Source organism: Carlito syrichta, unplaced genomic scaffold (assembly GCF_000164805.1).
Source record: "Carlito syrichta isolate Samal-C Ts95f unplaced genomic scaffold, Tarsius_syrichta-2.0.1 Scaffold311834, whole genome shotgun sequence".
NCBI lineage: Eukaryota > Metazoa > Chordata > Mammalia > Primates > Tarsiidae > Carlito > Carlito syrichta.
In genome coordinates, this window is record NW_007255930.1 from 284,851 (window position 1) to 310,746 (window position 25,896).

At 37.3% G+C, this 25,896-nt stretch overlaps 1 protein-coding gene across 1 annotated transcript; it reads left to right on the forward strand.

Annotated features, from left to right (window-relative positions):
* The first annotated feature begins 1,435 nt into the window (after positions 1-1,435).
* On the forward strand, positions 1,436-5,918 carry INTS8 (integrator complex subunit 8). Its single transcript, XM_008069165.1, has 2 exons — positions 1,436-1,701; positions 5,725-5,918. The coding sequence occupies exons 1-2, from the start codon at positions 1,572-1,574 to the stop codon at positions 5,916-5,918; spliced, it is 324 nt and encodes a 107-aa protein (XP_008067356.1). The 5' UTR covers positions 1,436-1,571.
* Positions 5,919-25,896: the final 19,978 nt, after the last annotated feature.

Genomic DNA, 25,896 nt, shown 5'->3' on the forward strand with positions numbered 1-25,896 from the left:
GGCAGGAACAGAAGAACAAGGCCATCACTGCTATTGAAGCATCCCATCTACTTTCATTTATGGAGGAGAAATCTTCGTTTATTTTTCCTAAAACTATTTTAAAAGATTTTCCTCTTCATTGTGAAATAGACCATAAGCTATAATTGTATTATCCTTTAGTTCTGTCTCTTAATTCCTTTATCAACTCTAAGATTAGGCAACATTATTATCCCTGCTTTACAAATGTAGAAACTAAGGTACAGAGAGGTTACACAGTGTATCCAAAGTGTTAGGCTGCTGGACTCTAGAGCTTGCACTCTTTCTTTTTTTTTTTTTTGAGTTGGAATCTCACTCTGTCGCCCAGGCTGGAGTGCAGTGGCATGCTGATGGCCACCGCAGCTTCTACCTGCTGGGCTCAGGCGATCCTTCCACTTCAGCTTTCCAAGTAGCTGAGACTACAGGCATGCACCGCCACGATCCGCTAATTTTTTGATTTATTGTAGAGAAGAGGTCTTGCTAAGTTGCCCAGGTTGGTCTCGAATCCATGGGCTCGGGTTGGTCTCGAATCCATGGGCTCAGGCAATCCTCTCACCTCGGCCTCCCAAAGTGCTGGGATTATAGGCGTGCTTGCATTCTTAATCAGTTCATAACCTATAAATATTTGCACTTTTTCCCATTATAATTATTTGTTACCCGTCTGGGCAACTTGGCGAGACCTCATCTCTACAACAAATCAAAAAGTAGCCGGGCGTGGTAGCGCGCGCCTCTAGTTCCAATTACTCGGAAGGCTGAGGCGGGAGGATCGCCGGAGCCCAGCAGGTCGAGGCTGCGGTGGCCGGGAGCGGCCACTGCACTCCAGTCTGGGCGACGGAGTGAGACTCCAACTCAAAAAAAAGAACATTGCAGAATGGAGGTACATGTCAAATGGGCGTTAACGCACCTCCAGGGGAATGTCAAGAGGATGAGTTAGGCTCTATGTATTGAAAGCTAGACCTGAGAAGTCGCGGAAAGGCTGGATGTCACTGTATGCTGTCATTCACTTAGAATCGGGGCAGGGACGCTGGTGCCCACGACATGGGGAGTATCTGCAGAGAAGATCTAGGTGGGAGGAAATCTCAGTAATAGAAATGGGGAAATTGAAAGCACTGAAGACTCATTTTGCCAGTGTCGCAACTAGATCTGTCGCGTTCGCTGTCTGCTTCGAAAATATTGAGGCCCGTTGCAACCCTAGATGAGTTTGCTTCATTTTCTCGTCGAAGAACTCAGCACAGAGGAAAGCCCACCCACGACCCAGCACCTGGTGGAGCCGTTTCCCCTGGCAACCAGGAAAAGGCGTGGTCTGAGGTTAGCCACGCCCCCTCCCAAATCCGGGCAACGATTGGTCCCAAGGCGCGGCGGAGGCGTGGCGAAGGCGGATCCAGGATCCCGGCTCTGGCTGGCGCGCGCCGCCATTTTGGCTTGTGTGGGTTTCCGGGACGGTCCGAGTGCGGCCTCTCCCCCGGCCGATTCCGCAGACCACACCCCGGGGCCCGCGTCCTTGTGTCAGGTTGGAGTCGGGAAGCGTCCCTGGGGGTAGCGGCGGCGGGGGCAAGATGAGCGCGGAGGCGGCGGACCGGGAGGCGGCCACGTCCAGCCGGCCCTGCACCCCGCCGCAGACCTGCTGGTTTGAGTTCCTGCTGGAGGAGTCGCTGCTGGAGAAACACCTGCGCAAGCCCTGCCCGGGTAAGGACGGCGCCTGCAGCGGGGGACAGGGACACTGAGGCTGTGGCCTGGGAGGCTCCGACGCCCCTCGCTGTGCCTTAAGCTTCCCCATGCTGGGGCCTCGCGGAGGAGGGTCCAGCAGCAGCTCAAAACAAAGGCCTTTTCACCTCTGGAGGGGCGGGCTTGGCGCTGTCAGCCCGTCCCTGTGGTCCTTTTTCCTATTGGGGGTTTTAGCGCCTGCAGGGTGGGGGAATCTTGTGGTTGCTTGAGTCAGGGAGGCTTGCTGGAACTCTCTCTTTTCAGAACCCCAGGCTGTTTAAATTCTGGGAGATGGGGAGAAATCAGCTGATTCTGACACTGATTAGCTCTCTTAGGTTTTTATTTAATTATTTTGTTTCTCAGTGAGGCGATTTACTGACACTGAATTATATGCATTCCAAAATTGGGCTGTACCTTAAAATCCTTGAAAGCGGAAACTGCTGCACAGTTGCAAGATGGTTACTGTGTAGCATTGATAATGATTAATATCTCAGTTAAATGAGTTTCGTTGGAGGAGGAGGAAAACGCCAGGCATTTCTGGAAACAGGTACCCACATGGAAAAGTAAATTCTTTGAATAGCATTTTGCTAAATTCAAATCGAGATGTGGCTTGTTCAGTCTAATAGACTGGCCTTAACTGATGGAAAGCTACTGTATAAGAAGTTAGTGTACTGTGTACTGGGCAGTTTTGCCACCTGTATTATTCCTTTTAATTAATTCCTTTTTTCTTTTTCTTTAGAGTTCACAATTTTATTTTTTATCTATTTATTTTAAATATATGGAGTACAATTCAGGGTTAGGTATACCTGTACCCTGCCCAAGTCATTCCTTTTGACAGACATTTGTTAAGTGCTTTCAGGGTGTCAGACACTGTCCTTAATTCTTTACATTCTTTACATTTAACCCTTTGTACTTGGATGTCTCCTCTGAGGAGACATTATAAATCTTGCAAACCACTTGGATGTCTCCTCTTGGGAACATAAACTTCAAGAAAACTTGGAGAACTTCAAGAAAACATAAATTTGAAAAATGTGTGCTTGTGTAAGTTTGTCCTGTATAATCACCAGCAATCTCTTTATTTCCAAAAGCAAATAAACAGATGGAATATATACTGAGATATACGTAAAAAACAATCAGCTGGCATTACAGAGGAAGATAATGTGTGAAATACTTTTACAATGTTGCTGACAAGTTCCCAGTGTAGCAGGATACCACCTTTGCTGACAGATATTACACTAGTTTTTGACCTAGTGGAAGAGTGAAGAGCTACTAAAGATGAAATGTCATCTTACAGGTACAAAGTCAACCGAAAGGGAATACCAGCACAAATCAAAAAGCCTGAGCCCGCGGGTTCGAGACCCACCTGGGCAACTTGGCGAGACCTCATCTCTACAATAAATCAAAAATGAGCCGGGTGTGGTAGTGCGCGCCTGTAGTTCCAATTACTCAGAAGGCTGAGGCGGAAGGATCGCCGGAGCCCAGCAGGTCGAGGCTGTGGTGGCCGGGAGCGGCCACTGCACTCCAGTCTGGGCGACAGAGTGAGACTCCAACTCAAAAAAAAAAAAAAAAATAGCCAAAGCTTTTAAGGAAAAAAACAGTAGCATATAGGAAAAATAATCTTACCCTTTTTGCTTGGAAGGACAAAAGGATTGTTACAATTATCAGCACGTGGAATCATGCAGCAAGTGGTCTACCACAGGGACATTATGTGGTGGAAATATTGTATCAGTCAAAAAAATCCCCAAATGATTCTAAATTATACTGCAAATATGAGTGGTGTGGACTTGCAGACCAATATGCTTCTACATGTAGTTTTTTGTGAAAAATTTTTAAATGGTGGAGGAAATTCTTCTGTGGACTAGAAGTATGTGATATTACCTCCTGTAAACTGTACTGAGCATTAAAAAAAAAAAAACACCATGTCCCATTTTAAATTTGTCAAGCTTCTGATTGATCAGTTGAGAGCGGTTTTCAGGAATTACGAGTGTGTCCTTTCACATCATCTTCAGACAACGGACTGGACCATAAGTTACATTTTTTTTTTTTTTGAGTTAGAGTCTCATTCTGTCACCCAGACTAGAGTGCAGTGGCTGCTCCTGGCCACCGCAGCCTCGAACTGCTGCCTTCGGCAATCCTTCCGCCTCAGCCTTCCAAGTAGCTGGAACTACAGGCGCATGCTACCAAACCCGGCTAGTTTTTTTTTATTTATTGTAGAGATGAGGTCTCACCAAGTTGCCCAGGCGGGTCTCGAACCCTCGGGCTCAGGCAGTCCACTCACCTCAGCCTCCCAAAGTGCTGGGATTACAGGCTAAGCCACCGAGCCCGGCTTAAGTTACATATTATTAATGTGGGAGGAAGAAAATGTGACTGCATTGTCTGCTTGAATAGAAAAATAACAGGCAGAAGATGTCAAATAAATTACTATTACACAACATGTATCAACCTGCAGTGCATGTCAGTGACTATTTCACGTTACCACAAATCAGAAAATTATAACATTATTCACGATAGCAAAAACATAGAACCAACCACCCTGCCCATTGAAAGTGGACTGGATAAAAATTATGGTACATGTACAAGTTAGAATATTACGCAGCCATAAAGAAGGACAAAATTTGAACTTCGTAGCAGCTTGGATGGATTTAGAGTCTATAATACTCCGTGATCTATCACAGAAACAAAACACTGAGTACCACATGTTCTCACTTATAAGCGGACCTTGAACAGTTATAATACTATAAGAAAGGGATTGGCAGCAGTGGGAAACTGTTGGGGAGTATAACACAACGTCAATTAGGGTACCTGATTTCAAACCAGGCGAAATGGGGACCAAAGGGATTCCCAAACTTTACCTTTACAATGAAGACTTGATTACCTAATCCTGAATTGTACCCCACATCTTTAAAATTAAAAGAGAAATATAAGGCTGGGTGCGGTGGCTCATGCCTATAATCCCAGCACTTTGGGAGACTGAGGTGAGAGGATTGCCTGAGCCCAGGGGTTTGAGACCAGCCTGGGTAACTTGGCAAGACTTCATCTCTACAATAAATCAAAATATTAGTTGGGCGTGGTGGTACACGCTTGTAGTTCTGGCTACTTGGAAGACTGAGGTGGAAGGATTGCCTAAGCCCAGCAGGTCGAGGCAGCAATGGCCATGAGCATGCCACTGCACTCCGGCCTGGGTGACAGTGAGACTCTGACACACACAAAAAAGAAAAATATAAGATATAAAATTTTGGGTTTTTTTGATCATAAGTTCTTCAATGTCCAAAATTTCATTATAAGCCAAATATCATTACAATAAAATAATTGATTCCAATGCCATGCTATTTTATAAGTAATTCATTTTTCACTGTTTTATAAAGTGTGGTCATGTTGCTGGTAGGTGATTCGCAAGATGTCTCTGAGTGCCAAGGGTTAATTCAGTCGTCATCATAATCCTGTGAGGTAGGAGGAAACAGGAGATAGTATCTAAATACTTTATGGGAAATTAGGAAAAATTAAGAAAATAGGAAAGGATTAGGGAGAGAAGTTTTTTTTTTAAACATTTTTGTTTGCTTTTTGTTCTTTTTCTCCCTATAGTTTTAAAGTTGTAATCATACCCTATTATTTGAAAATAGTAACTATCTGTCTATACTATCAATCATTAGTATGCATTGGAGGAAACAGGAGCTCTTGGCGGAGGTCTCCCTAGTTGGTTTCAAAGCAGTAGTTCTAATGCCTGTGTCTCTTTCCTGTAATGGACATCGGTTATTTGCTGAAATGAGAATCTATTACATGTTCTACTCTGTGAAGTGCTTTCTTCTAGTCTCTTATCCCTTCTCGTTACCATGCTTCCTGATCTTACCCTTTGGCCCCCAAGCACACTTCTTACTTATGATATTCCTTGGTCATTATAACTGCATAGCTGTTTGGATTCCTTTTGTGTCCAAACCAATAGTGAATCTGTTTGCATCTTCATAATTAAAACTTGCATATAAGAATTTATTTTCTTTTAAATCCTAGATCCTGCACCAGTTCAACTTATAGTTCAGTTTTTGGAACAGGCTTCCAAACCTTCAGTTAATGAGCAAAACCAGGTTCAGCCTCCACCTGATAACAAGAGGAATCGTATCTTAAAACTACTTGCTCTTAAAGTTGCTGCACATTTGAAGTGGGACTTGGACATATTAGAAAAAAGGTATGCAAGATTTAAGTGAAATTTTATTTGAAGTACTGTTTAGATGATCTTGATTTATTTTTATTTATGGTTTTAAGATATTCGCTGTTAAAATGAAAAGTTATTTTTCAGTGTATTCTTGGTAAAATATGCAAGTATTTTTTAAAAGGTACAAGAAAGTATTTGAATGTTGAATGAATTTAAATTATTCTTTAACTATAAACTTGATGCTATCAGTAATGATGCAAATTATTATTTTTGCTGTCAGTAATGATGCAAATTATTATTTTTGATATGGTAACTAGAGAAAATGCACACCTAAACTTTTAAATTTCTCAATTAAATTTAAATATAAATATTTTATGTATTCAGATATATAAAATATATATCTGAAGAAAATGAATCAAAATTAATGATGGTGTTTTATAATATTATGGATGATTTGCTATCAAAAATTCAGTTAATTTTATGGGTCATAAATCAGTTTTTGTCTCCCACACTATTAAAATAGGTGGTTAGAATCAGTGCTTATATGTTAAAAAATACATACTTTCAAGGCTGTGGTTAGAAAGTTGTTTGTTTCATTTCCTTTCCCTAATAATTTAAAAAGAAATACCTTATAGGAAATTGGGGAAAAATTCAGAAAATAGGAAAGGCTTAAGGAGGAAAGAGAAGTATTTCTTTTAACATTTTTGTGTGCTTTTTGTTCTTTTTCTCCCTATAGTTTTTTTTTTTTTTGAGTTGGAGTCTCTGTTGCCCAGACTGGAGTGCAGTGACACGTTCCCGGCCCACTGCAGCCTCGACCTGCTGGGCTCCGGTGATCCTTCCGCCTCAGCCTTCCAAGTAGCTGGAACTACAGGCATGTGCTACCATGCTCCGCTGATTTTTTGATTTGTTGTAGAGATGAGGTCTCGCTGCCCAGGCGGGTCTCGAACCCGCAGGCTCAGGCAATCCACTCACCTCAGCCTCCCAAAGGCGCAGGATTACAGGCTGAGCCACCGAGCCTGGCGTAATTTTATCTTTTAAATGACATATTCCCAAATCAATAGTTAGAGTTTTCCTTTTAAAAATGTAGATGAATTGCATCACTGAAAAGCACTCTCCAATGACTTCCCAGCTCACAGAGGAACCTGACACGTCTGACACCCTGCAAGATCTCACTCCCATTTCCTCTCTCAACTCGATCTGATCTCACCTCCTCTTACTCTCTTGGGCTTAATCACATTGCTCCACCCACAGGAGCCCCATTTGCTGTGCTTGCTTTTGCCCACACTTTGAGAGTGAAGGCATTATTTCCCCATCTCCCAACTCCTCCTCTCCTGTGTGCAGCATATCTGACTTTTTCCTGACTAACTTTATTGTCTCAGCAAAAACACTGACATATTCTAATTCATTTATCTGGACTAGAATAGTTGCTGTTCTTTTTAACCTTGCTAGGCCTGTTCTTCCAGTTTTTTCTTGTGTGGTCTTCTCTTTGTCTGCTCTTTTTAATTCCAAACTGAGCAAAACCCCACCTCCATTATTAAACATACTCTTTTTATATACTCCCATTATTCAACAAAGCTTGAAGAATTGCAAATAAGTGAAGACTTATGAAATCCAGAATAGAGAGATTGGGCACTGGGTGATAGACTAAAGACTCCATTATATTATTAGGGTCCTGGAGTGTTGACAGCCCATTCATATCAACCTGTATCAGAATGTTTTCTGGTTAATTAAAAATCCAGGATAATATATTTCAAACATTTACTTTTATTGTTCCTGGTTTATATAATTCCCATTCAGTGTAAATTACATTTGGATTATTTAAAAATCAAATATTCTGCACAACATTAAATTCATATTACTTTTCTCTGTGTTCGGTAATTCTGAAACTTAAAGGATAGTGTCATCTGAGAGGAACAAATTAATTGAACAAATAAAGAAAACAACCTGTATTTTAATGTTCTTTGTTTTCAAAAGCTTGAAAATTTGCCAGGCACAGTGACTCACATCTATAATCTCACTGCTTTGGGAGACTGGGGTGAGAGGATTGCTTGAAGCTAGGAGTTCAAGATTTATAGATTTAGTCAAGCATGGTGGTGTGTGCCTGTAGCCTTAGCTATTCGAGAGGCTGAGGTAGGAGGATCCCTTGTGCTCAGGAGTTCAAGATTCCAGCCTGGGTGACAAAGCAAGATCTTATCTCAAAGCACACACACACTCACACACACAGACACAATTAGGTTTGATCTTTTTAAAACTTTTTTTTAACATTCACAAAATTGGATTAATCATATTTACAACCAAAATGAAATTTGGGAATAAAATAATTATAAAATTGAAAGTAGAACTGTTTGGTCTTTGGACAGTAATTATTTCTCAAAGAAGAATCCAAGATCTCAAGTACTCAGTAGGATTTTTAAACATTAGATTATCAAATCTAACTCTTCTTTAGAACTATTAAGCCTATGGTCAAAATATTGGCAACTGCATCTTGCAGTTTTTCATGTTAAAATTTTATTTTAAAATTATAAAAATGTATATGATGCAGGGTAACAGGAAAGACTGCTGATAAATGAGATTTTAACTGATTTCTACTTTTATGTTAGTTAAAATGATGTGGGTGCCAATTGTACTGAGAAACAACTGAGACTATTAGCATATATTCTCAGCCAGTCACGCATCTGAGTAGATGCCCTAGCTGGGCAGGTCAGGGGAAAAATCCAGTTATTTTAAAGTAATATTTAAAAAATAGAAAGAAAAGCAACCGATATCATAGAAACATCCCCATATAAATTTCTTATTAAAAAATATGATGAGGTGAGAAATAAGTCCCTGTTAAAAAAAAATCCAGTTATTGAAACCAAAATGGTTACTTAAAAATTGAAGTTTCACGTTAGAAAATTTCAGCAGGTTAATAAGTAGGACCTACAGTGCTAGTGTAGCACAAATAATAAGGGACTAATTGTATATTTTAAAAAACAGGATGAACAGCTATTTTAGCAGGAAAAAACCCCTAATTTTATTGCTGTCATATCTGTATTATTTCCAACCTATGCAATTGTATTATAGCTTAAATCATCATATCACCAAAATGATGTTTGTTGTTATAGTTTTTATAGATGTATTTGTAACCACTGTTACGTATGTATCTTCTTTACTGATCAGTTAGGACTCATGTTTCACTGTAACCAAAAGATAAATACATTAAACAAGAAGGAATTATTTTTCCCTTACATAAACTAAGTATCCATGAGAAAGAAGTACCTATGCATCTGCAATGCAGCACTCTAAGATTTATTACTGGGTTCCCAGTGCTATAATTCAAACTCTAATTCTGTGCTCCAGTTCTGACTCACTCATGTATCTATTTAATAACTAATTACAAAGGGCCTGTTTTTAAGCAGACCCTGGGCTTGGCACTTAAAAAAGAGACACAATTTCCACTATATAAATATATGCATATATATAGTATGCATATATATAATATATATATAGTGTTGATATATATAACGTTTATAGTCTTATAGTCTAGTAGTGGAGACAGATGAGTTAAAATAATTCTACAAATAAATGTATTAGTATTAGTGTTACAAAGAAAAATTGTAAGACCTTATGAGAGAGTGTTTAGTAGATTATAGCAACAGCCACAAATAATTCCTCTTCCTGCATTCATGCTCTTATAATATGAGGTGGCACATCCTCCCATCAAGAGATGAAGTCTAATTTTTACCTAGGTGGACCATATGCCTTAATTTTGCCAATAGGCCTTTAGCAAATGTGATGCAATCAAAGACTTGAGAAGCATTTGCACATTGAGGTTTGCTCTTTTGCCATACTTCGAATATTTGACCTCCATAAGACCACAGGGTCACCTACTAGAAAATGAAAGATCATGGAAGATAATTAAAATGTTCCATTGCCCTGAGAGTCAACTCCAAAATGTGTGAATGAGGCAATTCAGGGCTAGCCACGTCCAAGTCAAACAATCTGCCGATCTCAGAACCTATATCTGACCATAGAGATGGAATAAACACAGTTGAGACCAGCAGGAGAACCGTGCAGCTGAATTTAGCCCAAAATACTAACTCATAAAATTGTGAGTGAAATAAATAGTTCTTATTTAGGCCACTGAATTTGGTATATTTTGTTATGAATCAAAAGTAACTGATAATAGAGCATGTTAAGGGGACCTAATATTGCCTATGGAGCCCTGGAAAACTCTGAAGAAAGTATCTAATAGATGAATGAAAGAGTCAGACAAAAAATGGCAGGAGCAGAGAAAAATGCTGGAGATATTTGAGGGAATATAAGAATGCCAATTTATTTAGAGTTCTTCCTTGTTCCAGAGTCCCCGTATCTTTCTTCTCTCCTCTGCTTCGTATATAATCTAAGACTTGAGTTTTGATATCTGACTTTCGACTCAATTTTTGTGTTTAGTAAATGAAAATTTCAGATCCTCTACCACTGAGCTGCTCTTTTTCTTAGCATAGTCTCTCAAATAGACGACAATGTTCCCCTCAACTTGAGCTTACTGGTTAGGGTCTTACTGTCTGCTAAAATCTTTCTTGATGCCCACTTCTTGTCTTGGGCTTTGAGAACTGGCATTCCTATAGTCTCTTCTTTACTATTTCTTATTATATGCCACTGAAAAAGTTTGGGTGGGAAGGAGGTTATAAAGATAATTGTGCAGATATATATGTTGAAATACATATGAGTAGATAGATAAATAGTTATGAACAGTTACATGAAAAAAGTAAGTTACAGAGCAGCATCTATAATATTACCCAATTCTTGTAAAAACAAAATAATACATTATTTTATTTATTATATTTTATGCACACATATGCACAAGTATGCATACATACACACACCAACTTAGCAATGGTCACTTCTGTATGTACAGTCCCAGGATGATTATTCTTGTTTTATGTTCTCCTATGTTGTTTGAATACATTTAATTACATTTTCTAAATAGCTGTTGAAATATATACCAAAATTTATGTTTACCTTGGATATTTAATAAAGATTATTTATATGTATGGCTAAGGCTGGCTGAGTGGACAAGACTTGAGGGTACCAATTCATGTGACTAAACCTTAAAAGAGACTAGTTAAAAACAGAATATAACGTTTGCACAGTTTGCAACATACCACCAATGAAATCATAGTAATTTCAATGGGTTATAATGTTTTATTATATGAATCTATGTCTACAAATTAACTCTTTTTGCTCTTTTTTAAAAAAAATAAATAAAGTATAACTCAAATATGCTTCTTAATTAAATGTTTCTATTTTGAATATTTTCCTGGAAGGAGGGAGCAGGTAAGATAGATGCACAACTGGATATTTTGCTTTTCCTAAAGAAGTCGAAGACAATTTCAAAGCCAAAAAAAAAAAAAAAAGAACCACAGTCTTTCAGCATTCTTATTCCTTATATGTATACATGAAAAAAATGTGTTTAACAAACACCTACAAGTCTGATCACGTTACAATTACACTGTAAGGTTTAAGGCAGGTGTTACTATCCTTTGTTTGTATGGTTATAGAAACTGAGGCTCCATGCTACAAGATTCAGCTAGGGTCACACACTTGGTCAACTGACTGAAGAGTTTTTGCGAAAATCAATAAAATAATTTTCTGTGTAAGTTTAAATAATTCTGCCCAAGGGCAATATTTCAACCGATATTTATATTTCTTTTCATGAACAGTTTCTTGAGAGAACAGTTTAGTTTATGGGGCAGTTTTATTACAAAGTATTTGGCCCAACTAAATTTGATTTTCTAGGTGACTAAGTAGTCATTTATTGTAGGCAAAGATTTTAGATAATATGAAAAGGTCAGGTAAGAGCTGAAATATGTAAATTTCACGTCACCATTCATTTTAAGTCAACTATTTCTTCATTATGTAGGGAATTTCATTTTAAGTCAACTATTTCTTCATTATGTAGGGAATTTGCATTTGATGTCTCTCTCATAACACTCAAGTATATGAGAGTGTTTCATTTTGCACTGATAAAATAAATAGAAATTAGGACTTATTTTTACAGACGCATAGTCGTCTCCAAGCATTTATGTAGCACCTTGTATTTCTAAACTGGTTTACCATTTTTATACAAGTCATACCTTTCAACAACCTTGTGAATATGTCAATAGTATTAACTCAAAATGAAGGTGGGAAAACAAGATGAACAGTTCAAATGACTTTGCCAGATATGTAAGATTTTACATCCCTCACAGCCTTACAAAATTGCTTGATTAAAATGATGCTGTTAATCTTCTTCCAGATTCCCTATTATTGTTAAGTATTTTATATGAATTTAGTAATGATTATAGTTCTAGAAAAAGCTAAGGGACAATTTTTTATATTGTAACATGAATTATTATATCAGGTATTTTATTTTTAAAATGGAATATATACATAATAAACATATATTTTGTTAATATTTGAGAATCAGTTTTCATTAGATTATTTTATTTAATTTAAAAATGATGTTAATTTATGTAATTTATTGCATAAATCTCTTACCTTGATGAATTACTTAGGAATGGAAAGAAATTAGTAAAGAGTTAAAAATTCCCACCAAATCAAGTTTATCTAGATCTGATCATTAGTTAAGAAAAAGGTTTTTTGTTTTTGTTCTTTTTAATTGGGACCATTTACCATTTCTCTCTCTCTAACAACTCCTCTTACTAGATATCACTTTAAGAACAGTAAAATACAGTAATGTTGAGAAAAACAGGTGGATACATTCAAAATCTTAAAATCTTCACTATATAATTGCCTTCAGAAACAATGTATAACAATAACTTATTTCTGTCCGTCATCATGCACAATAAATCAGAATAAAACATTAAACAAATGAGGCAGACATTTTTTGGTCTCTTGATCAAATAACAAGCCTCTTAACTGGGCGCTGTGGCTCATGCCTATAATCCCAGCACTTTGGGGGAACCGGCAGAGGATAGAGGATTGCCTGAGTCCAGGGTTTGAGACTAGCCTGGGCAACTTGGCAAGACGTTATCTCTACAATAAATCAAAAAATTGACCAGGTGTGGTGGTGTGCCTGTAGTTCCAGCTACTTGGAAGGCTGAGGCAGAAGGATCTCCAGAGCCCAGAAGGTCCAGACTGTGGTGGCTGTGAGCATGCCACTGCACGCCAGCCTGGGCAGCAGAGTCAGAATCTGACTCAAAAAACAAGCAAGCAAACAAAACAAATCTCTTGATAAAGTTTCATGAAACTAACCAAGAAACAGATGTACTGGGCAAATGACTTCCAAAATACATATTTATATGATTTGATTGTTCAATGCAAAGATGTGACTGGAGAGAATATGTACTGCTACATACCACGAAATTTTAGACTCTTCATTCAATGGGAATTGGCATAAGACCAAGGGAGTTTCCCAAATAAGGCTTTATCAGAGCTTATGTTGGAGCACAAGGGAGACAGCACAGGAGGAAGAATTCTCTGGTTGGCCCTCTGCTGGGAGCTGTTTGGAGCCTTTTATTAAGCTAATTTGCCGAGACATTGTATGAAGAGGTAGAGTCTGCGCAGCTCAACACAGTTGTTGATCATATGCAGCATGATCAAAGAATGGCAGATAAACCTCTTCCTGAGCAGGGATTTTAAAGAGTAATGAAGTAAGGGAATATGACTGGTCATTCTGCTGGTGTTGTGCACATACAGGTATAGGGGCCAACTGCTTTTGGGTAAGATTTATGGCAAAATATTGACTATCTTAGTTTCTTCACATGAATAACCTGTGTGATGCAGGATTTTGTGGTTAGCTGGTATAGAGAAATGTGTTAGTAGGAGTGGGACTTAGTTGGTCCTATTCTCTCTCAGCACTGGAGAGAACAGAGTAAGAGCAAGAGCAGGAACAAGAGAAAGATGGAAGGAGAAGGAAGAAGGAAACAGCTGACAATATGGTGTCTCTCTGCTTCTCTATTATAAGTAAGAGTGTAGAATGATGTTACAGTGCATGAACTGAAGAAGGACCTTGAGAAGCCCAAGGAAACCAGGGCTGCTTCAAACAGGAGAGGTGAGTATAGAGTTATTCTCTCCATTCCTTCCTAGAACTCAGGCAGGGTTGTGGAGCCACAGCAGCTAGTGAAGGCCAGGCCAGCAAGGGGACAGTGCTGGCAAATAACATCAGAAGCAGAGCAGGAGCAAAATTCCTCCTTCAAAGAGTTTAAAGGCAGCAGATTTCAACTAGGAGGTCAAAACTGAAGAACATGTATACTTGCTATGCATTCAACAAATATTTATTGAGTATCACTTTCTGAGAAATATTGTACTTGTTTCTGAACCCATATGAGACTGCTCCTGGGGAGTCCTGCAAATAACTGTGGAGACAGTTTTTGCTGGATAGACTCCATATTCTTGTATCCCATCAAACCATCAAAATGAGCTCTTTAACATTAAAGTTAGAGTGACCCCATCATTTCAACTTAAATTGATTACTCTACTTTTCCCAAGATTTTGTCAAGATTAATCTCGCCATGGCTCATATTCTCGTTTACTGCGCTTACTACCAAGACCCTAATCCAAAGACCCTTCCCACAGTTCCTCACCACTCTGTGCATACCTTTACCTGACCCAATATCAGTCCCTTCCTGAGTTTTTCTTCTGGTGGACAATGATCACTATCAACAGTAAAGAACTTTATATCCTTAACCGAATCTCTGAAACTTCCCTGCCTGCCCCAAATTTATCCATAGATGAAGCCTTCTCAAACAGTGCTAATGAAACACTTTCAAATAAATCATTTTTTTGTTTTCTTTCAAAGTCTACATACCTTAGGTTCCAGCACCGAGGCACAAATCTTCCTTGATTTTTGACTTCTTTTAAACCATTCATTTCCCTTTCTTCTCTAAAACCATAGGTTTTTGACAGTCATTTCTTTTAGCTTTATCATTTACTCCTCCCCTTGTTCAATCCCTTTTTTCCACCATTTTATTTTTATTTTATTTTATTTTAATTTTTTTTTGAGTTGGAGTCTCACTCTGTGACCCAGACTGGAGTGCAGTGGCCGCTCCCAGCCACTGCAGCCTCAACCTGCTGGGCTCCGGTGATCCTTCCGCCTCAGCCTCCCAAGTAACCAGAACTACAGGCACCCGCTACCACACTGGGCTTATTTATTTTTATTTATTGTAGAGATAAGGTCTCTCCAAGTTGCCCAGGTGGGTCTTGAACCCGCGGGCTCAGGCATTTCACTCACCTGAGCCTCCCAAAGCGCAGAATTACAGGCTGAGCCACCGAACCCAGCTTTTCCCACCATTTTATATATCAACATTCTTGATACACAAAGGATTTTTCCAAAACCTTGGTTTGTAATTTTTTCATCTTTTCTCCGATGCATCCTTTCAACCACAATACCATGACTATCTTTACTGATTATATTAAATATGAAACCTTTAAGTATCTTCCCTTCTTGCCATCTCCTAACCTTCAAGCATTGTTTTAATATACCATCCATATCATTTCATTTTTTTTAAAGTGTAGATAATTTTAGTTTTGTTTTTATTTTTAATTTTTTAGATTTTAAATTTATTTTTTATTTTAAATATGTGGGGTAATACTCAGGGTTAGGTATACAAATGTTGATTATGCAGGTACCTTTAGTGATGAGGTGTGCCCCTCCCTCCCCCAGAAGTTTCCCTCAACTGCCAATCCCACCCCACCTCCCCTGACAGTTTCCCATTACTGCCAATCCCTTTCTTATAGTATTATGATAATTGCTCAAAGTCTGCTTATGAGTGAAAACAACATATGGTACTCTGTTCTTTGTTTCTATGATAGATCACTGAGTATGATCGGCTCTAAATTCATCCTAGTTGCTGCGAAATCCATATGTTTGTCCTTCTTTATGGTTGCATAACCGTCCATTGTACATATGTACCACATTTTTAAAATCCAGTTCATCCTCAATGGGTAGCATGGTTGGTTCCATGTTTTTACTATTGTGAATAGAACTGCGATAAACATGCACGTGCAGGTATCTTTTTGGTAGAATGATTTGCATACCTCTGGGTGTATTCCATGCTGTGTCATATAGAAGTTCAATTTCTAGTTATTTCAGAAATCATCACCCTGTCTTCAAAGAGGTTGTGTTATGACTAAGTGAGAAGAAGCTATGACAGCAAACTGAGTTTAATTAATTATGAGTTTATTAGTGCACGGGTCAAGAGTAGGCAGACAAAAATTCTTGACAAATTGGACAAACAATCCTAATTTGTAGCATTGGCTACATAGTAACTTAGTGACCATAGCAACTATTAACTAACAACTTGGCAATCAAAATGGAAACTTCGATTGTTAGGCAGCTTTGATTAATTTCATATTCTAGGTATAACCAGTGCCCAGAAAGTCCCTGGAGTTCTGCCATCAAGATATAGTTTAAGGTAGTTACATAGAGACAAGGAAGAAGAATAATTATACAATGGAGTTACCTTAGTTAGGTTACTAACAGAATATAAGAACAAACTATGAAAATGTCAAAGCGTAACATGTGATTTCAATTAACACAGCATACAACCACATGGAACTTATGGCTAAGGAGTTCTGTAACAGTCAGCAGGCAACTGTCAGCATAACCTGCCCAAAGGAGACAAAACTGGGGTCTGTGGTCATGGGAATGTTACTGTAATCACGGGTAGGCACTAAGGAGTGAATTTTAGGTCAGGCAGGCAACTAAGATGGAAGCTTTAAACAAAATGGAGTAAGCTGGTTGATACTATTTATTTTGCTAGCAATTTTATTTCATTAACTGATTTAGTTTATTTCAGTTGCACTAGTTTGCATTCCCACCAGCAGTGGAGAAGCATTCCTTTTTCTCTACATCCTCACCAGCATCTGTTGTTGTTTGTTTTATTAATGATAGCCATTCTTACTAGGGTTAGGTGGTATCTCAATGTGGTTTTGATTTGCTCAAAGAAATCCAAGAAGACACAAACAAATGGAAAAATATCCCATGCTCATGGATAGGAAGAATCAACATTGTTAAAGTGTCCATTCCAACCAAAGGCAATCTACAGATTCACTGCAAAACCCATTAAATTACCACCCATATCATTTCTTTAACCTCATAGAGACCTCTCATGTATTTGCATATCACTTTCTTATGCTTAATAACCAAGTTTATGTTCTCATGTCCCTCCTTGTAAACTGAGAATCTATGGTCTATTTAATTCTCACTATAAAACTGTTTACTTCCCTTGCTTTACCCTTTATGAATGGCAAAATCCTAGCCTTGGTTAAGCATAACTTTCGTATCTCCTCAGTGTCTGAATCTGAGACATTGAATGTTGTCTAGAGAGAAGATCATACATTTTATGAGTGACTTATATTAAATTCAAGGCCACATATCTTAGTAAGCACAAACAATCCTAAGCATACTGGTTGCATTTCCTTACTGTGTTAATTTTCCCATTATGCAAAAGAGGTTCCAGTATTTTTCTTCTTCCATTTCACTCATCCTCTGCATCCCTCACTCATAACCAATGACTAAGAAAATAGATACAAATAAGATAAAACTTGCTTAATTTTCTTTTTCTACAAAGAAGTAAACTACCCATAACCAGTCATGTAATTTTTGTCTTTTTTTTCTCCTATATATGTTGACTTTGTTCCTGTCTTGGACCAAAATTTTGCCCTTCTTTTGATTACTCCCTCTTATGTCCTCAAGATCTTTCATTCGATAATTATTCTGTCAATTATTTCTCCTTTTCTGCTATCTTATTTATTAGAATACAAACATTATTTTACTATATCAATCTAAAACAGCAACAACAAGGAAAAATTCTCAGGAGATTCCAAATTTTACTCTGGTAATGTCTCATACCTCTTATATTTTTTACCTTGTTTATAGTCATATTTCTTGATTAAGAATTATAGGATCCTTTTCTTCACACTCTCATCTCAATTTTTCTCAATTAACTTAAACTTGGCCTTTATCCCAACTAATCTATCAACATTTTTTTCCAGTGAGAGTCAGTCACAATGTGCTTATTACCAAATCTAGTAGTCACGAGGCCATAAAGTTCTGTCTGGCTCTCTAAATTATTTCCCTACACCCTTCATTTGCTCTGTGCCCATCAAGGCTATTCTGTGGATTATAGTTGGATTTCTTGCCTTCTGGTCTCTGGTTGCCTTCAGTCAATGGGAAGCATTAGCAGAAGACCAGAGGCCAAGATGAGAGTTAGAAGGGAATACTTAATTCTTCAGCTTTCTCTTCTCAAGGATCTGTAAGTTGATTGTGCTCCTTGACCAATGCCACTTTTTAAAAAAATAATAGTTTTCTCCATAGGAAACTCCTTCCACATTCTAGTAACACTTTATCCTCTGGTCAATTTAACTCTAAGGATAGTAAAACTTTGCTGTTAGTATTCCTTGCAGTTTCCTTATACCTGATGTTAGGTTTGAGTGTTTGTCCTTTCCCAAACTTATGTTGAAATTTGATTGTCATTGTGACAGTATTAAGAAGTAGAACTTTTAAAAGGTGTTTAGACCATGAGGTGTCTGCCCTCATGAATGAATTATTGTTTTTATCATTGCCTTTATTGTGGAAGTGGGTTCCTTATAAAGAATAAGTCTCTCTCTCTCTCTCTCTCTCTCTCTCTCTCTCTCTCTCTCTCTCTGTCTCTTTATCTTCTTTTCACCCTTCCGCTATGGTATAATATAGCAAGAAGACCCTTACCAGATACCAGTTTCTTGGAATGCCCAGCCTCCAGAACCATGAGCCAATAAATCTATGTTTATTATAAATTATCCAATCTGTGCTATTCTGTTATAGCAGGGCAGAATAAACTAAACCACCCTGTAAATACCTTTGTAAGAAGTCATTTTATTAAACCTTCTTGAACTGTGTTAATTTGTATATGCCATCTATTTTTTGCTGAGACCCTAACTGATACAGTTACTTTTTAATCCTTTTCCTCTTTGTGATTTTGACAGCATTTGATCATTTTCCTTTTTGAAATCCTTTCTTCTTTTGGTTATAGTGACTTTATGCATTGCTTCTTTTATTCCTAATTCACTGATTTCTTCTAAGTCTTCTTAATTAAATCTTTTTCTTCTATTCAAGTTCCATATATTGAAGTACACTATGACTCATTCTTGGACCAATTTTATTCTCTAATTGAAACTTTTGCTTAAGTGATCTCAAGGCATTTTAAGAAAATATAGATGCTAATAACACTTCATCTCTAGCCCTACTAATTCTCTGAAGTGCTGACCTTGAATATCACGCCATCTACAATGTATTTCTTGATAAATATTTCTGATAAACCTCTCAAAATAAATAACCGAACCATGCATTAACTTTTTATTCCCCAGTTGTCTCAGTAAATACAATCCGCATGTAACCTACTGCTGAAGCCACATGTCTGAGAATTAATCTCTATTGCATTTAATTAACCTCTCACCTTAATTTTAGCAGCAAATCTTGTGGACCTAACTTATAGAGCTTATACATTTCTCTCCAAGCATACTCTAAAACTCAAAGTCTTGATCATCACCTTTCCACACTACTCCTGTCCTTTTAAAATTGATTTCCCAAATAGTAGTGTTAATTATCTTTAAAAAATAGAAGTAAAATCTAGTCATTCCTCAGTTCAAATGTCTTCTTATTACACACTGAAATGCAAACTCCTGTATGTCAGGCAATAAATTAATAAAAATTTAGTTGTGCTTGCTGTGCACAGGGCTTTATACTAGTTTCTTTGGGAATATCAAGGTATGTGAGATATAATTTTTGTCCTTTAGGCCTTTACACTTAAGTTGTGGAGAAAAATCAGAATTAACAACTGTAGAACAAAATGGTATAAGATAGGCGACTCATGAATAAGATGGTCAAGTGATCCTATCATTGTGTTATGGCTGGTTAATATGAATTAACTTCCAGTCACTTTCAAAGATCATCTTACCAATAATGGTGATGTTGAGTGTGTACTAGATGGCAGGAAATCATTTAAATTTAGAGTGCTGCCACTAAACCTATCCATAATTTTGACAAACATGAAAGTAAAAAAAGAAAAAAAATGAAATACAAATGCACATTTGTTTAGTTATATTCTGTGAAACACAGATTGACTCATAAATAAGGGCATCTTTGACTTTCATCTACACAAAAGTAACTGATATTTCTAGGAATTTGAAATTTTTGTAATCTAGCCTATATATAGTAAATGGGAATAATGGAATTCACTATCTACTCAGGGAGGATTTTAAAATCAATTTAATGTTTATAAAGTCATTTAATAAGAATATCAGTCCATTAGTGCTATAAAGATGACTAATTAAAGGCTTTGATTATGAATTTTATTAAAACATTCTTCAAAGCTGAAATAATTACTCTTTTAGTGAGCCTTATAATTAAAGAGTGGTTCTTTTACTTATGAGCACTATGCTGTCTGGTGAGTGAGCAGAATTCCACTTTATATCCCATCATTCATTTTTTCTTGTTGTTTTACATAGTCATTTAACTTTCTCCAGCATTTGTGTGTATAACTAAGAAGCCCAATGAGCCAGAACATATTTTAAGACCTTCCTGCCCCTTCAACTGAGAAGTCAATGTTTGACACTGTTGCCTTAAGGAAATAATCAACAGATTTGCAAAACAACAGAAGGAATCAGGTTTTGCTGCTGGTCCCTGAATTACAATATTAAATTATGTGTTAAAAAGGTATTAGGCACACAGTCTTCTGGAATAACCATCATCGTTACAACATATTGCTTTTCATTTGAATTTACATATAAATGAACAAAGATGTCCAACCACATAGCAGAGATGAGATTTGCCATCTTAAGCAGTCTGTTGCCTTGGAAGCAGATTGTGTAAAATGCAAACTGGTGTGCTTGGATGATGATATTTACTTGTTTGGGAATTTGGAATTCTGGAGTTAGTCTTAAGATATCAGGGATACACAAAGCAATTACATAATTTTTCCAATAAACCCTTTGAAAACTTGTTCAAAAGATGCCAGGGGACTAAGCAGGCAAAAGGGTGGGTATTCTTGATCCAGCAAACAAATGCACAGAAGTACGAAACAATAACACGGTACATTAAAGTAGTTGTAATGAGCTAGGCTTGCTGCCAGTTATAGGTATATGAGAAAGAAAGAGATGGCAAAGGGTAAGCAGAATTGTTGGTAAGATATTCTATAGAAAATGAGAACCATTGTAAGTATTCAAGCATGGCGGTCATTAGAGTATATAATCAGGAAGATTAACAGCAGCGTGCAGATGGGAGATGTAAACAAGAATATGGGGTGAGTTAGGACGTCAGAATAATAGTCTCAGTGAGAGGTGATGCAAGTTTGAACCAAGACACCAACAGTGGAAATGCAGAAGGGGGATCCTTACACAAAACATGTTATGATTGTAATCTATAGGACTTGTCAATGTGCAAGATGTGGAGGTAAAATGAGTAAGAGGATCCATCTAAGACAGACATCCAGATTCCGGGCTTGGAGACATTATGAGCCTGTGGCAGTAAGTGTATTAGGGACTAAAGAAGAAAACAGGCCAGATGTGGTGGCTCAGCCTGTCATCCCAGCACTTTGGGAGGCCGAGGCGAGAGGGTTACCTGAGCCCGGGAGTTCGAGACCAGCCCGGGCAACTTGGTGAGACCTCATCTCTACAATAAATCAAAAATTAGCCAGGCGTGGGAGCACGTGCCTGTAGTTCCAGCCACTTGGAAGACTGAGGTGGAAGGATAGCCTGAACTCAGCAGGTCAAGGCTGGGGTGGCTGTGAGTGTGCCACTGCACTCCAACCTGGGCAACAGAGTGAGACTCCAACTCAAAAAAAAAAAAAAAAAAAGATGAAGAAGAAAAACTGGCTAGTCTGAGACATATCCTTTCCAACCTGTGTAGGTGACACAGATGGCAATATCCAAAGAGTAATTTCTCCAAAAAGACCCCGCACTTTAAGTCTGGAGTCATTGATTTGGACCTCATCCATATGCAGTCACTGAAGTCAAAAGTGTGTTCTCCATAGTCCAAGAGTATGCATAGTCCAAGAGTTAGCAAAATAGGCCAAGAACAGGATCTTTGATCCACCATCATTTAAGGAGCTAGAAAAAGTGAGTCCACAAAGGTGACTTAGAAGGAATCATTAGAGGAGTAAGAAAAGTACTGGGGAAGATTTCTAACTTAAAGGTGGAGAAGGGGGTTTCAGATGAGGGAAGGGGCATTACCGCAAAAGGCCATCAGATTTAAAGTTAAAATGGAAGTGCTCCACTGGATTAATTAAGACATCATTCATGAACTTTGTCAGAGGAGACTGATTTCAGTGGGCTAAAGCATAAGAGGCAGAAAAAGAGGGGTGTAGTTTGTATTTTATTAATCTGCAAGAGAAAAATAGAAGAAGACATGAAATAGTTTTTTGTTAAGAAGTCAGTTGAAATTGGTGGGTTTTTTTTCCTTCTTTTCATTTGAGAGAAGACCTGAACGTGTTTTTTAAGCTAAAGGAAAAAACAAAAAAATCAAGGAAGTCAAAAATACAGAAGTAGAATAGAAAATATAAAGAAAAAAGTCCTTTGAAAAACTAAGAGTTTATTAAAAAGTCATTATTTTTAATTTTAAAAAGTTTTTAAGCTGCTGAAAACACAACAAATAGTAAACATTTTAAAAAGTTTTAAAGGAGAGTGAGTTTCCATCCTTAGGCTTCAATCCCCTAACATCCCCACCTCCTGCACAAACCACCCCACACCTGCCCTCCTTCACATACCACTAACAGTTTGCTATATATTCATTTATTTATTTTTCTCTATCTTAATAGCACATTTAGAGACAGACATGCATACATACACATATACATTTTGTTTTTATAAAAAAGTAATCATATACATATTATTTTGCAATTTATGATAAAAAAAAAAAGAACACATCATTGCTTTCTTTCCAGATGAGTGTGCATTTGTATCACATTCGTATTAATGGCTGCTTTCTAGTGGCTCTTTAGTATGTAATTATTTTTCTTGGCAATCGTGAATATTTAGCTTGTTTTACTTTTTTGTTATTAAAAACAGTACTTTGAGAAGAATTATTTTTCTCTAAAAAGTGGAGAGAAGAATGAACAAAAAATGCAGACAACTTTTTAAGTAGAAGTTACAGATATAATTAATCATGAAGGCTGTTTTCTGGGCATGTTTGAGGGAGTACAATTTCAAATAAATTAACTATTAACTAACATGTATAAGTTATGCATACTCACGTTTTTCTTTGGTAGTGCACCATACTTAAGAAAAACTTTTAAATGGTGTATACCATGTGTACACAAGAGTGAACAGTTTGGTGAGTTTTCCAAAATCAAATGTTCTTTGTACCCAGCATCCAGTTCAAGAACTCGAATATTCCCAGAAACCCAGAAGCATCTGGGTTATAATATTCATTTCTGCTACTACTTATGCTAAAGGTAGCCACTATCCTAATTTCTATCATTGCAGATTATATAGCCTACTTAGAAGTTTACACACAATGAAATCATGTAAGATATGATCTTTTGACCCTGGTCTTTTCTGCTCAGAATTTTGTGATATTCATATACAATGCTGTATATAGCTGTAGTTCATTCATTTTCATCATTACATAGTATTTTACTGTGTAAATATACCAATTTATTGGTTCTATTGATGAGTATTTGGGTGATTTCTAGCTTGGGGAGAATAGTGCTATTGCACATGCTCTATGTCTTTGTGGAGTACATTTGTTTGCATTTCTTTTAAATACGTGCCTGGGAGTGGCATTACTGGCTACATTATGTTTTTAAGTCATTTTTATGTTGGTGTACATATTCTTTACACTGAGAAGATTGAGTATCAAAGAGCATCAGTTAAGGGCTCTGTGTAAGAAGCAATTGTTTTCAGCTCTGGAAAGACCTCTTTATTTTCTCAGTTATTTCCTCTTATCTTATTTTCTCTTCTTTTAGACTCAGTTCAATTTACCTTTTTTTTTTTTTTTGAGTTGGAGTCTCACTCTGTCGCCCAGACTGGAGGGCAGTGGCCGCTCCCGGCCACCGCAGCCTCGACCCACTGGGCTCTGGCGATCCTTCTGCGTAGCTGGAATTACAGGCATGCGCTACTATGCCCGGCTGATTTTTTTTTTATTGTAGAGATGAGGTCTCGCTGCCCAGACGGGTCTCGAACCCACGGGTTCAGGCAATCCACTCACCTCAGCCTCCCAAAGGCGCAAGATTACAGGCTGAGCCACCGAGCCCAGCTCAATTTACCTTTTAATTTAGCATGACACATCTGAGAAAAATAATTTATCTTAAAACTATCAAAAGTCACATATAATGCTATTCATGAAGGATTATTTTCACTTAACCTTTTTAAAAAGTCTGAATAAAGATGTTTACTTTTGTGGGCATATTTTATTAATTTTATTATAGATAATTTGCATGTAAGTGTTTAAGTTTTTCCCCTCCAAATTACAAAGGTGACAAGTAACTTCTCTTGCCTCTGGAATTTTCCCCACTGAGTGCAGATGCAAGGAAAATAACACATATGATTTCAACATCCAGATTCCCATTTATGGACCCACTGAGAGACTTGAGCAGGACTGCAGTTCTACAGACTCCTCCACAAGTTTCTTTTTTCAGATTTGCAAGCATTTATGCTCTAGCATATAACATGCTTCTGCAAATGTGTAGGTTTTGGAGTATTACTTTCATTAATCTTCAGCCCTGCCTCTGCCCCCATACATTTATTCAAGCAAGCCCACCCATTCCTTTTCTTTCAGGGGAGAATTTTCAGTAATGATTCCTCTAGCTTTTGATCAGTTTTGCATTTTTAAGTCATAATTTCGTATGCTGCTTTTAAAGTGGTCTCACTAGTAGCATGACATTTGGAGTGCTTATATGGAAGGAATCAAACTGTTTCTACTGCTTTTATTTTCCATTTACTTGATCTGATATTTAAGCAATCAGCCAAATTCTGTCAGGCAACTGTGTTACAGAATTTCAGTGCATGAGGTGATGATAGAATTCCAAGCACCATAATTTTCCAAATTTATTTATTTAATTAGATTTTTATTTTTCTGGGAGAAGACAGCCATACTATAGCAAGTCACTATTTAGAAAGTACATAACACAGTTTGATGATTTCAAAGGCATCAAAAAACCCAAAAATCTCTAAATATATTTTTAAGGATTATATATTATTAGTAAAATATTTTCATGTCAATAAAATTAAAATCTGAGTACTGAAAGAAATTTTATTTTTCCACTAATGACTGAATGTTCATACCAGCAAGGTAGTTTCATAATCTCTTTCTAACCATATTAAACTTAAAAATCCTATGTACAATGTTGCCTGTTTTTTATCTAGAAATTGACGTTTTTGTGAATTGATACAGTTTTTGGTTCCCTTCCCAGGAGCAAATCTCAGACATTTTATTATTCAACAACATGAATGAGAAACATGAAATAATAACAGGAAATACACTGTGAGGTAGAGGAATGAGCATTACGCTGAAAGCCTGACTGAACAGGGTCAAAGTATTTGTGTTTCCTCCTCCTCTCTGGTATCACTGGATCACAGTGGGTGGGAGCCTGGGTATTAATATTCCAGGAAAAGCAAAAAAGCTGAGAAAGCCAATAGGAAGAAATGTCACATACATATGACAATATTCAATGATGAAGACATTCGCCATCAATAAAGACAAAAGGAAAGGAGGGAGGGAGGGAGGGAGGGAGGAAAAAGGAAGGAAAGAAGAAAGGAAGAAAAGAAGGAAGGAAGGAAGGAGAAAGAAGGAAAAGGACAGACAGACTATGATACATTCCCGTATAAATGATTGAGAATAAAATTGGGCAAGAATTCAATTTTTTGGAAACTGTAAAGGAAAATAATTTTCAATCATTTGGATACACATTTGGACTCATTTTTTTTGTCTTTACTTTCAGTTTGTAAGCATGGGACCAGAAGTAGAAACTGTATTTTTTAAACCTTATTTATATTGTTCTTTAATTAAGATTTTAAAGTTTCTAATTCTCCATTTTGTGCTTTTTTATTGATTAATCTTAACATAATTTTTT